The sequence below is a fragment of the Mobula hypostoma genome, chromosome 4 (genome assembly GCF_963921235.1).
Source record: "Mobula hypostoma chromosome 4, sMobHyp1.1, whole genome shotgun sequence".
NCBI lineage: Eukaryota > Metazoa > Chordata > Chondrichthyes > Myliobatiformes > Myliobatidae > Mobula > Mobula hypostoma.
The window spans coordinates 127,098,946-127,111,885 of record NC_086100.1 but is presented as its reverse complement, the minus strand read 5'-3'; the positions used below and the strand labels follow the sequence as shown (position 1 = coordinate 127,111,885).

Below are 12,940 nucleotides of genomic sequence, written 5' to 3'. Positions count from 1 at the left end.
CCTTACAGAACAGAAATGTTACAGCTTTTATCATTTTTCTGTATTGTGTTGGCTAGCTCCCTGCCTTTGTAGAACGCTCAATACGTCTTTCTTTCCGCATCTTTGAGCTAGGGAATGATAAAGCAACTCGTGTACTCTCCCACTAAGAGATTACTCATACCACTGGAAGTGCATAAAATATGAAGAGCAAACACAATCATTTCCGAAGTCGTCATCTTCAGCTAGGACCCTCAAATATGTAAGAATAGAGTATCAAATCAATCTCTTTGAAACTCTGTATTTTGAATAATTTCAGATTGGCTGAAAGTAACAATACTGGCTTGCCTAAAATGACAAACTATACACTTGTTCTTCCTGATCCTTCCAAAACACTTCATGATCAATCATGCCATCCATGTCTGACTACTAGTACTCACAGGATACATATAGTCAAAGATATACAGAGGATTTAGATCCGCTGCACAAGTGAAATTTAAATTTAAAATTTCAATTAAACTATTGCACCTATTTTTGTTTTCATATATTTTTCGCTTTCTGTGTCTTAAGAGCATTTCATAATTAAATCTTCTGTCTTAGAAGCTAAAACTTGCATGTTTAGTCAACACACACAAAATGCCGGAGCAACTCGACAGGCCAGGCCGCATCTATGGGGGAAAAAAAAGTACAGTCAGTGTTTCAGGACGAGACCCCTGAATGTTTAATGTTGTTGAGGGATTGTGGGAACTGAATATTCTGTATCTAGCAACAATACTTGTCACATTAGATTAGATTATGAGGACACGCAGTCCTCTTATTGTCATTTCGTAATGCATGCATTAAGAAATGATACAATATTCCTCCGGTGTGATATCACAGAAACACGGGACAGACCAAGACTGAAAAACTTAACAAAAACCACATAATTATAGCATATAGTTACAACAGTGTAACAATACCATAACTTGAGGAAGAACAGGCCATGGCACAGTAAAAAAGTTCAAAGTCTCTTGAAAGTCCCACATCTCACGCAGACGGGAGAAGGAAGAAAAACTGTCCCTGCCATGCCCGACCACAGTCCGACTCTGAGTCGTCCGAAAACTTCGAGCTCTGATCAGCTCTCCAACACCGAGTACCGAGCACTATCTCTATCCGAACACTTTGACCTCAGCCTTGGTCACCAGCAGCAGGCAAAGCCGGGGATTTTGGGGCCTTCCCTCCGGAGATTCTCGATCGCACAGTAGCAGCAGCAATGAACTGGCATTTCAGAAATTTCTCCAGATGTTCCTCTGTGCTTCTCACGGCTGTCTCCATCAAATCAGAATTGTCCACGGCCCCTATTTAACAGATACGATATCATTTCACCGGAGAGCTGCGCGCGCTGCGTCGCGCCACCATCTTCTCCTCCCGCCATAAGTGGTGTATTATTTATTCTTAAGAAATAAATTGCATAATCCTTGGTTAATCCTGTAAAATAATTTGAGATTTGAATCTACTTGCATGGAATATTGTTGCATTTTTCAAGGAAAGAAGTGAACGAGAAGACCATGTGGATTGATTGTAGTGAACTTAGAGAGACTTTAAAGTGTTCCTGATGCATTGGATCTGCAGAAGTAGAATTTGCACTTATTTCTAGAATAAATTTCTTAAAACAATGTTAATTTATTTTCAGACAGACCGTATCTATGAGAGACAAAGAAGGAAAGCAAGACTACAGGTAATTATGCATTGGAGAAAATGTACTTGATATTACCACCACTGTTTATAGTAATAGTCATACTTTATTGATCCCAAGGGAAATTGGTTTTCGTTACAGTTGCACCATAAATAATTAAATAGTAATAAAACCATAAATAATTAAATAGTAATAAAACCATAAATAATTAAATAGTAATATGTAAATTATGCCAGGAAATAAGTCCAGGACCAGCCTATTGGTTCAGGGTGTCTGACCCTCCAAGGGAGAAGTTGTAAAGTTTGATGGCCACAGGCAGGAATGACTTCCTATGACGCTCAGTGTTGCATCTCGGTGGAATGAGTCTCTGGCTGAATGTACTCCTGTGCCCAACCAGTCCATTATGTAGTGGATGGGAGACATTGTCCAAGATGGCATGCAACTTGGACAGCATCCTCTTTTCAGACACCACCGTCAGAGAGTCCAGTTTCATCCCCACAACATCACTGGCCTTACAAATGAGTTTGTTGATTCTGTTGGTGTCTGCTACCCTCAGCCTGCTGCCCCAGCACACAACAGCAAACATGATCGCACTGGCAACCACAGACTCATAGAACATCCTCAGCATCATCTGACAGATGTTAAAGGACCTCAGTCTCCTCAGGAAATATAGACGGCTCTGACTCTTCTTGTAGACAGCCTCAGTGTTCTTTGACCAGTCCAGTTTATTGTCAATTCATATCCCCAGGTATTTGTAATCCTCCACCATGTCCACACTGACCCCTGGATGGAAACAGGGTCACCGGTGCCTTAGCCCTCCTCAGGTCTACCACCTTAGTCTCAGCTCCTTAGTCTTTTTCACATTAAGCTGCAGATAATTCCACTCACACCATGTGACAAAGTTTCCTATCATAGCCCTGTACTCAGCCTCATCTCCCTTGCTGATGCATCCAGCTATGGCAGAGTCATCAGAAAACTTCTGAAGATGACAAGACTCTTGATATAAATTTTGAGGGTCATTTGAAAGAGAACATTCTTCTATTTCAATGTTTTTTCCAATTCAAAATGAGTTGATATTTTTCTGTAAACATTTGCTCATTTATATTTTATCTACTGTCTTTGAGTACTGTTATTCATGTATCTTGATAAGAATTTTGAACAAACATTTATAAAAATTATTTTATGAAAAGAAATCAATTGCTGAAATTTAAGATAATCTGTTACAGAAAATGAAATTGTAAATTTTGTGTTTAAAAATAAAATAGGTGCAAATAATAGATGGAAAAGCTTCATTTTCTCACGTTTAATGTTTTCTTTCATTACCAGCTACAGGATATAAATTTTATGAATCTACTGTGATTATAATAGTGAAAAGTTATTATAAAATGGTTGTTTCTATATAAAATTATAATAAAGCTCCAGCACCAATAAAGTTTTGCAATAGCCATGAAAATTGGATATAACAGAAAAAGTAACCAAAAGATCAGCTGGTGGTAGTATAAATTATTGTTAGTAATTTGGTTTATTGGTAAACTGATTTAGTGCATTATTTATCCTGGACTGTTATTATTTTGGTGAACAATATATGAAGTGCTTACTGTCTAATTTAAACTCAACTTGCGACATTGCATAATACGTGTGAGGCATTGTTGACTTGTTAGTCGAATTTTCCTGTCAGATTAAGTTGCTTTCCAGCAAGCAATCTTTGGGTACATTTGATTTCATAAAATACAATATTCTATTTTTTAATCATAGATTCTTTGAAATAAAATGGTTGAATTAATCAGTGTGCATATATTTGTTTTCACATTGTTAAATAAAAAGTTATAGTATAAATACTAATGAGGTGGGGAAATAGTAATAAAATACAATATAATGTAGTGGTGTTTCAATTTAATATTTGTAGGAATGGACAAATTAAATTGTGTAAATTGTGATTTTCTCAGCCTCTCATTTAATATTTTAGTTTAAATCAAGACAGTTGGAAATGAATCCAGAGTTTTAAATTTACAGATGCTTTAAAAATGTTTAAGGTTTATGCCAGAGCCAAATTTGCCTCCATTGATTATTTATGGCAATGAAACTCTCCCTGATCACGAGAATCCACAACAAGTGGTGAATATTGACCGTATTCGTGAACAGCTGCCTGAGCTACCTAATGCAAAAAGAACAAGATTGGTGGAAAAGTACGATATTCTTATTGAACACAGTGTCACTTTGGTGGTAAGTAAGTGGAATTGATGTTGAACCTTGCAATATAATACAGTACTACGCAAAAGTCTTGGCACATATATATATATACACACACACATATGTATATATACACACACACACACACACACACACACACACATACATATATGTGTGTGTGTATATATATATATATATATATATATATATATATACACATATATATATAGTGCCCAAGACTTTTGCACAGTACTGTATACTAAAATAGAAAGGTGGTTGAGACACAGAAATAAGAGTACATAGCTTTGTAGTATTAAGCTCAGTAGTATCATAGCTCAGTAGTATTAAGTGTTATTTAGTAACTGAAAAGACTTTTACACAGTACTGTATCTGATTCCTTTTATTAATCTTTTTACTTTCTGAAACATGACATTTTCTCCAATTATTTTTAAGTTCATTAGTTGGCATATCTGGAGTAACCTCAGATCCTGTTTGTAATAAATAAATAATATTGTTAGCTCTTATTTTTGTCACTTTGATCATTGACACTTAAAATTATTAAAATGATCTATTTTTGGATTATGGTAAATTGAAATTCTGAACTTTATAAATCAACTAAAGAATGCTTTTTAAAACTGTATTGCTAGTTACTGGTGAGGGCAGGTAGGAGTTTTCCATTGAAGTATTTTGCTCAATTAGTTTTTTTTTAATTATAAGTATGATTTGCTGATGGTCCCTTCTATTTTATACCCAAATATCTCATTATTATAATAAAAATACTGAGCGTGCTTTTTCATGAGAATGTTCATTATACCGATGTGTGTTTTGTATTCGGTTCTTATCAACTCAAAGATGAAAATGCTGAACAATTTATCAATTCAGTGATGAAAATAGAAAATCTTTAATTTTTTTCAGTTGCACCTGCCACATTTATTGCTATCAACATTTATGTTGCAATGATCTTATTCTATGGAGTATGTTTCTTTTTAAAATAAGCAGAGAAATGGAAGGCTTCCCAATAGCTCAGTTGGAACATGGCCATGCAGACCATTCATAGCCATCATTAGACTGAGTGGTTGACTTCTAATTTAAAATGCAAGAGATGCTTAATTTGCTTAAGCAAACATGGCATTGAATCTTGGAATTATTAGTACCCGCTTTATGTTTAGAAGATTTCCTTGTGGGCTTCAGTGGAAGAAAGATTGATGGGAAAATATTGTGGGAAAGCAATTAATATGGGGGAATATCGTTTGCGGCTTTATGGTTATTGTCATTTTATTTTGCAGAATGAAGATGGACTTGTGCAATTTTTTGAAAGTGTTGTAGAACAGACTCAAGCCTGTCCAAAGAAGGTAATAGGTTGGGTAATTAATGATTTCCTGGCACTACTAAAACAAGATAATCTCAGAGTAAACCAAAGGTGAGCCATATGGTTTTCTGTAGACAACTTGAACTACATTTTATTTTGAAATACTTTTTTAACTCTGTTGGAAGGGCATTGTTGAACATCTGCCAATGTAAACGTTAATCTGTCAGTCTTGGGTTATCATTCATATGGTGGATGGCTTGAAAATATTAATCTATATCCTTTGCATTTTATTCTAGTAATTGCTACATTTACAACAAGCATTAAATGAAATTATTTCCACAGAATACTCTGCAATTGAATAAAGTAGTAATATAAAGGTGCTGGAAAGTATCTAAACCTATTTTGAAGAGTAGATTAGATGTGGAAAATGGTTAAAATAAGCTAGAATGTGATTTATAAACTGGGTGGATGGGATGAGTCATATGTTAAGCTGGCCTTGATTTGGGCTGGGATTCCAGGACATTGTGATCATAATGGACCATTTAGCATCTTTCATAGAGTAGGTGAAGTGGATGATGTCCGTTAGCAGAGAGTGGAGCTTATGAATGTGGAGATTTAGACAGAGGTTATGAAGGTAAGGTGGTTGATGCCATGGAGGATGGATAAACTGGATTTCTAAACTCAACTGATGGATCAGGGCATATTAAATATGATTTTGTGCCTAACTTGTTAAAGAAGTGATTTAAAGACAATTTTGTTGCAGATATTAAATAAATCTGTTTTAAGTATTTTTTAAAAAGCTTCTGAAAAAGCAGAAGTTGCAAAACACAACACTGCAGATACTGGAAATCAGAAGTAATTGACCGAAATGTTAATTCTTTGTTCTTTCCTGTTTTTCTCTCTCTCCACAGATGGTGTTTGACCTGATTATTTCTATCATTTTCTGTTTGTTTTTCTGCAACCAATATTAGTAGTGTAGAAAGATGTATGTGTTTCACTGTGCAATGTGATACAGGTTTAGAAAATTTTAAAATCAAAGATACTAGGAGCATTAAATATTGAAGATATTTAGCATGTCAGGCAGGATCTATGTCAGAACATTAGATAAAATGTATATTTTAAGTGTTCTTCATAATGTCGATTTTAGAAGTTGTCACTGGCCTGGAGACCTTGTCAGAAACAAAATATTGAAAATGCTTCAGATTATGCAGCTAATTTGAGAAATTTGCTATCAATTTAATGCTTTTAGTATAATGCAGACTTAATGAGTATAAAATATGCATACATCGATTACTATTAAATGTTTATATTTGTTAATTTACAACATCTCAGCATAGATCATAAAACAAAGTCAGAATGCTCTCATAGTTTCTAACTAAATACGTGGCATATTGTACTCAATCTGCAAGAAATGCCACATGAGTTGCCCTTCATGTGGGCTTCAATTTTCCCCCACAAATACTGTAGTTCTGTTCTACTGTGTGTGCTTTATAGTTTGTTTCATTTAATCCTTCACCCCATTCAAGATCATATGGTGAGAGAAGGCAGCTATATAGCAACTTTCTGAAGAATAGTTCTAATAAAATGATCCCTATAGAGCTCAAATTAAGGGGTTGCTGTAAACTTTATTTTTTAAGATGGGGAAATTTCTTCCCAATTATTATACATGGGCACAAATTCTTTCCATGTTTTCAGTGTCTCAGATTATTTCTTACTTGGAAAGAGGGAATCTGTCCAAGTATTTTTAGAAAAGGACACCAGAGGAAAGGGTCATGGGGGAAAGAGTTTGGTGATGAGATCGTGTTGTAGTTAAAGCTGACTTGCTAGAAGTGAGCGTCTTGATGTTGAGAAAAGAGGTAGGCAAAAGCAGAAGGGTTGATACTGGCTGGTTCTGATTAAGTGTTCTGTTGTTATTGTGAAGAGAGAACTTCAACTTAGGAAAAGGAGGAGATATTTGGAAGTATGAGTATGCAGAGTTGTGTTCCTCCAGCGTTTTGTGTGTGTTGTTTTGTTGTTGTCTTTGATTGTGTGTTCTGCAAACATGGTGGGCATGTTATGTTGGTGCTGGACTGTGTATTGACATGTGAGGGGTGCCCCACCACTTCCTTGGGTTGTTTTGGTTGTTCACTATATATTTACTGTGATAAATAAATCTGAATATTTACAGAAAATGATTTGGGAAAATTCAAATGCTGTAAAAGGAGATGATAGTTTAGATAAAATTTTCCTTGTCTATAAAAATAAAAGACAGATTTAGAGCAAGAAGGAAATTGAATATGGGAAAAGTGAGGAATAACCTGAAGAGTATTGTGTTCAGTTCTAGTCACCTCATTGTAGGAAGGATGTGGAAGCTTTAGAGAGGGTGCAGAGATTTACTGGGATACTGCCTGGATTAGACAACATGGTTTGAGGTAAGGTTGACCAAGCTAGGGCTTTTCTCTGTAGCGTGAGTGGCAACTTGATAGAGGTATATGTTAGTATAAAAGGCAGTGTCTACCCCTCTCTCCTCCCCCCCCCCCCGAGTGTTTTGGGGAGATGTCAATTTTTTAAAAAAATTTTTTGTATTTTTTATAGCGTGTAGGTGCCTGGAACATACTGCTGGGTTGGTGATAGAGGCTGATACAATTAGGGACAGTGAAGAGACTCTAAGATAGACACATGGATATAAGAAAAATGGGGATATTAGTTCTGTAGGTGGGAATGGTTAAATTGATCATGGTTTACATAGGGTGGCATATCATGGGCTGAAGTGCCTGGACTGTTGTATGTTCACTGTATAACTTTAATCTAAATGAGACATTGATAAGCCAGCAGCCCAAATGGTGTAAAGGATTAAGTTACTAAATTTTACAGTTTTGCTATTTAGAAAATGTAGAGTTTGTTTTGTATGCTGTTAATTTTAATTTGCAACTTTCAACATTTAATTTCCATCTGTTATATTTCAGTCCCATTAGGCCCACCGATATGTCAGAAATACTTAATCTCTTGGAAACTGGATCTATATCTTCATCTGCAGCAAAGCAAGTAAATATTAATTTCTGCATTGTGATTGGTTGGTAACCAAGCAGAGGCTATTAGGCTCTTGTACCTGCTTCCAAGCACCTTAAAACTATTCCCTCTCGTGTTAGCCATTTCAGCCCTCAGGAAAAAGCCTCTGGCTATCCACCCGATCAATGACTCTCATCATCTTGTACACCTCTATCAGGTCACCTCTCATCTTCTGTTGCTCCAAGGAGAAAAGGCCAAGTTCACTCAACCTATTCTTATAAGACAAAGGAGCCAAATTAAGCCACTTGCTAATCGAGTCTGCTTCATCATTCGATCATAGCTGATGTTCTTTCCCTGTCAACTCCATTCTCCTGCCTTCTCTTCATAATCCTTGACACCCTTACTAATAAAGAACTTATTAAACTCAGCTTTAAGTATACCCAAACAACAGGAATTCTGCAGATGCTGGAAATTCAAGCAACACACCAGCAACTTTGATGTGTGTTGCTTTAAGTATACCCAATGACTTGGCCACCACAGCCATCTGCGACAACAAATTCCAAAGATTCACCATCCTCAGGCTAAAGAAATCCCTCTTCATTTCTGTTCTAAAGGGATGTCCTTCAATCCTGAAGCTGTGCCCTTTGGTCCTAGATTCTTCCACCAGTAAAAACTTCCTCTCCTATTTCCTTTTTTTCAAGAATCGATAGACTCTGGCATTGTACCGGATGTCTGGAAAATTGCAAATGTTACTCCACTATTTGAGAAGGGTGGGAGGCAGCAGAAAGGAAACTATAGACCTGTTAGCCTGACATCAGTGGTTGGGAAGTTGTTGGAATCGATTGCTAGGTATGAAATTACGGAGTACCTAGAGGCACATGAGAAGACAGGCCAAAGCCAGCGTGATTTCCTGAAAGGAGAATCCTGCCTGACTAACCTACTGCAGTTTTTTGAGGAAATTACAAGCAGGGTAGACAAAGGAGATGCAATAGATTATACTTGGATTTTCAGAAGGCCTTTGACATGGTGCCGCACATGAGGCTGCTTAGCAAGATAAGAGCCCATGGAATTACGGGGAAGTTACTACCATGGGTGGAGCATTGGTTGATTGGCAGAAAACAGAGAGTGGGAATAAAGGGATCCTATTCTGGCTGGCTGCCAGTTACCAGTGGAGTTCCACAGGGGTCGGTGTTGGGACTGCTGCTTTTTACAATGCACGTTAATGATTTGGACTGTGAGATTAATGGATTTGTGGCTAAATTTGCTGATGATACAAAGATAGGTGGAGGAGTGGGTAGTGTTGAGGAAACGGGGAGTCTGCAGAGAGGCTTAGATAGTTTAGGGGAATGGGCAAAGAAGTGGCAAATGAAATACAATGTTGGAAAGTGTATGGTCATGCACTTTGGTGGAAGAAATAAATGGGCAGACTACTATTTAGATGGGGAGAGAATTCAAAATGCAGAGATGCAAAGGGACTTAGGAGTCCTTGTGCAGGATACTCTAAAGGTTAACCTCCAGGTTGAGTCGGTGGTGAAGAAGGTGAATGCAATGTTGGCATTCGTTTTTAGAGGTAAAGAATATAAGAGCAGGGATGTGATGTTGAGTTTATATAAGGCACTCGAGAGACCACACTTGGAGTATTGTGTGCAGTTTTGGGATCCTTATTTTAGAAAGGATATACTGACATTGGAGAGGGTTCAGAGAAGATTCACAAGAATGATTCCAGGAATGAAAGGGTTACCATATGAGGAATGCCTGGCTGCTCTTGGGCTGTATTCCCTGGAGTTCAGGAAAATGAGGGGGAATCTCCCAGAAACATTTTGAATATTAAAGGGCCTGAACAGATTAAATATGGCAAAGTTATTTCCCATGGTAGGGGATTCTAGGACAAGAGAGCACGACTTCAGGATTGAAGGACATCCATTTAGAACAGAGAGGTGGAGAAATTACTTTAGTTAGAGGGTGGTAAATCTGTGGAATTTGTTGCCACGAGCGGCTGTGGAGGCCAAGTCATTGGGTGCATTTAAGGCAGAGATAGGTAGGTTCTTGATTAGCCAGGGCATCAAAAGATATGGGGAGAAGGCAGGGGAGTGGAGATGACTGGAAGAATTGGATCAGTCCATGATTGAATGGTGGAGCAGACTTGATGGGCCAAATGGCCTACTTCTGCTCCTATATCTTATGGTCTCCCTGTCCACACTGTCTAGGGTATTCAATATTTGGTAGGTTTCAGTGAGACCCCTTCATTCTATAAGGTTCAGTGAGTACTGGCCCAGAGCTATCACTCATATATTAACCCTTTCATTCCTGGGATCATTCTCATAAACTACCGTTGGATCCTTTGCAATGCCAGCACATCCTCTCTTAAATAGGGGGCCCAGATTTCGTCTAACCAATACCTTATAAAACCTCAGCATTACACCAGTACATCCTTAATTTTGTTTTCTAGTCCTCTCAAAATGAATGCTTACATTGCATTTGCCATTCAAAGTAAAATTTATTATCAGAGTATATATATGTCACCACATACTACCTGAAATTCTTTTCCTGTGGCCATACTTAGCAAATCTGTAGAACAGTAACTGTAAACTGTAGACATCAGGAATTGTTAACTACAAGCAAGCTGCAAATGTAAATATAAATAAATAGCAATAAATATTGAGCATGAAATGACAATATAAATGAATGTAACTATCCCCTCTTGTTCAAGAACCTGATGGTTGAGGGGTAGTAACTGTTCTTGAACCTGGTGGTGCGAGTCCTGAAGCACCTGTACGTCTATCTGATGGCAGCAGCGAGAAAAGAGCATGGCCTTGGTGGTGCTTGATGCTGCTTTTCTACAGCAACGCTTCATGCAGATGTGGTCAATGGTTAGGAGGGTTTTACCTGTGATGTACTGGGCCGAATCCACTACCTTTTGTAGGATTTTTCCACTTAAAGGCATTGGTGTTCCCATACCAGGCTGTAATGCAGCCAGTCAGTGCACTTTTTGCCACACATCTATAGAAGTTTGCCAAGGTTTTCAATGACATGCTGAACCTCTGCACTCCTGTTGAAGCAGAGGCGCTGTCATGCTTTCTTTGCAGTACAGTCGGCCTTCCGTATCCGCGGATCGAAAATATTCGGGAAAAAAAATTCCAGGAAGTTCCAAAAAGCAAAACTTGAATTTGCCGTGCGCTGAGCACTACGCTTAATCCATGCAAATGAAGTGATGTGTAGGCATACCCTGCTGTAGCCTCCCGCCATTTCACAGATCCTCAGTCTCTCTCCAGCACTCGTTGTTTGAGCATTGTTCATTCGCTACTTGTGTACACCCTTTGCTTCTGTGAAAAAATGGCTCCTAAAAAGCAATTAATGGTCAAAGCAATTCCTCAAAGGGAATTGAGGGAGCGTAAAGTGCTATCTCTCGCTGAGAAAATAAAAATCTTAGATCTTTTGAAAAGTGGCATGTTGCTTGCCGAAGTGGGCCGTAAGGTCGGTGAGAACGAATAGAGCATTCGCACAATAAAGCAGAAAGAAGCTGAAATTTGTGTAAGTGTTCGTGCTACCCCTACCACAGCAGAAGTGGTCTCTCTGGTTCATGATAAAGTGCTTGCAAAGACTGAGAAAGCATTAAGTGTGTGGCTAGAGGACATGTCACAGAAGCATATCCCTGTTGATGGCAAAATTATGCATGAAAAAGCACTTAGCCTCTATGAGCACTACTATGAGGGGGTTGAGGAGAGCGAGAGGAAGGAGTTTAAGGCTAGTAAGGGATGGCTGGCTGGCTATGTAAAGCGCTGCAGCCTCAAGAACTTAAAGATCACGGGGGAATCGACATTGGCTGATGCTGAGGCAGCATCAGCGTTCCCAGAGGAGCTCAAGAAACTCATAGAAGAGAAAGGCTACCTTCCAGAGCAAGTCTTCAATTGTGATGAAACGGGCTTGTTCTGGAAGAAGATGCCCAATCGTACCTACATCCATAAGAGTGCCAAGCAGGCCCCAGGGTTCAAGGCCTGGAAAAATCGCCTTACTCTGGTGCTGTGTGGCAATGCAGCAGGTCACATGATCAAGCCAGGCCTCGTCTACCGAGCAAGCAATCGCCAGGCCCTTAAGAACAAAACAAAAATTGCCTGCCAGTGTTCTGGCAACACAACAAGAAGGCTTGGGTGACGGCCAACTTGTTCTTGGACTGGTTCCACCAGTGCTTCATTCCTGAAGTGAAGAAATACCTCAAAGAAAAGGGGCTGCCATTAAAGGTCCTCCTCATAATTGACAATGCTCCCGGCCACCCCCAATCTCTCTGCTTCATCGACGATAACATGGAAGTGATGTTCCTGCCTTCTAACACTACTTCACTGGTGCAGCCACTTGATCAAGGCATCATCAAGTGCATTAAGGCGATTTACACCCGCCTCACCTTCGGGAGCTAACCCTGACTGCAGCATCATGGACTTATGGAAGAGCTTCACAATTGCAGATGCAATTGTGCTTATTGCAGAGGCTGTAGATGCCCTAAAGCCTGAGAAAGTCAATGTATGTTGGAAGCTATTATGGATTGAGGTAGTCAATGATTTCAGGGGCTTCCCCACTATTGATGCGGAAGTCAGGAATATCTTGAATGTTGCAAGGGAAGTTGGTGGGGAAGGCTTCTCTGACATGATAAGAGGACAACATCGAGGAACACATAGAAGAGCATAGAGAAACCCTTAACAATGAGGAACTTGAAGATCTGCTGAAATCCTCTACAGAAGATGATGCAGAAGATTTAGAGGAGGCAGAGCCATCAGTTTGGACATTTGAAAAATTTGCAGCAGTTTTTC

The 12,940-nt window shown here is 38.7% G+C and overlaps 1 protein-coding gene across 4 annotated transcripts in view; it reads left to right on the top strand.

Moving 5' to 3' along the window:
• The window catches only part of gatb (glutamyl-tRNA(Gln) amidotransferase, subunit B), a 63,142-nt gene that overhangs the window by 29,720 nt on the left and 20,482 nt on the right, over positions 1-12,940 (top strand). For all 4 annotated transcript variants that reach the window (XM_063046474.1, XM_063046473.1, XM_063046476.1 and 1 more), the window contains 4 exons: positions 1,649-1,693; positions 3,685-3,874; positions 5,128-5,261; positions 8,096-8,174. In XM_063046474.1, coding sequence (XP_062902544.1) covers positions 1,649-1,693; positions 3,685-3,874; positions 5,128-5,261; positions 8,096-8,174 — 448 coding nt within the window. The remainder of the gene's footprint in view (positions 1-1,648; positions 1,694-3,684; positions 3,875-5,127; positions 5,262-8,095; positions 8,175-12,940) is intronic.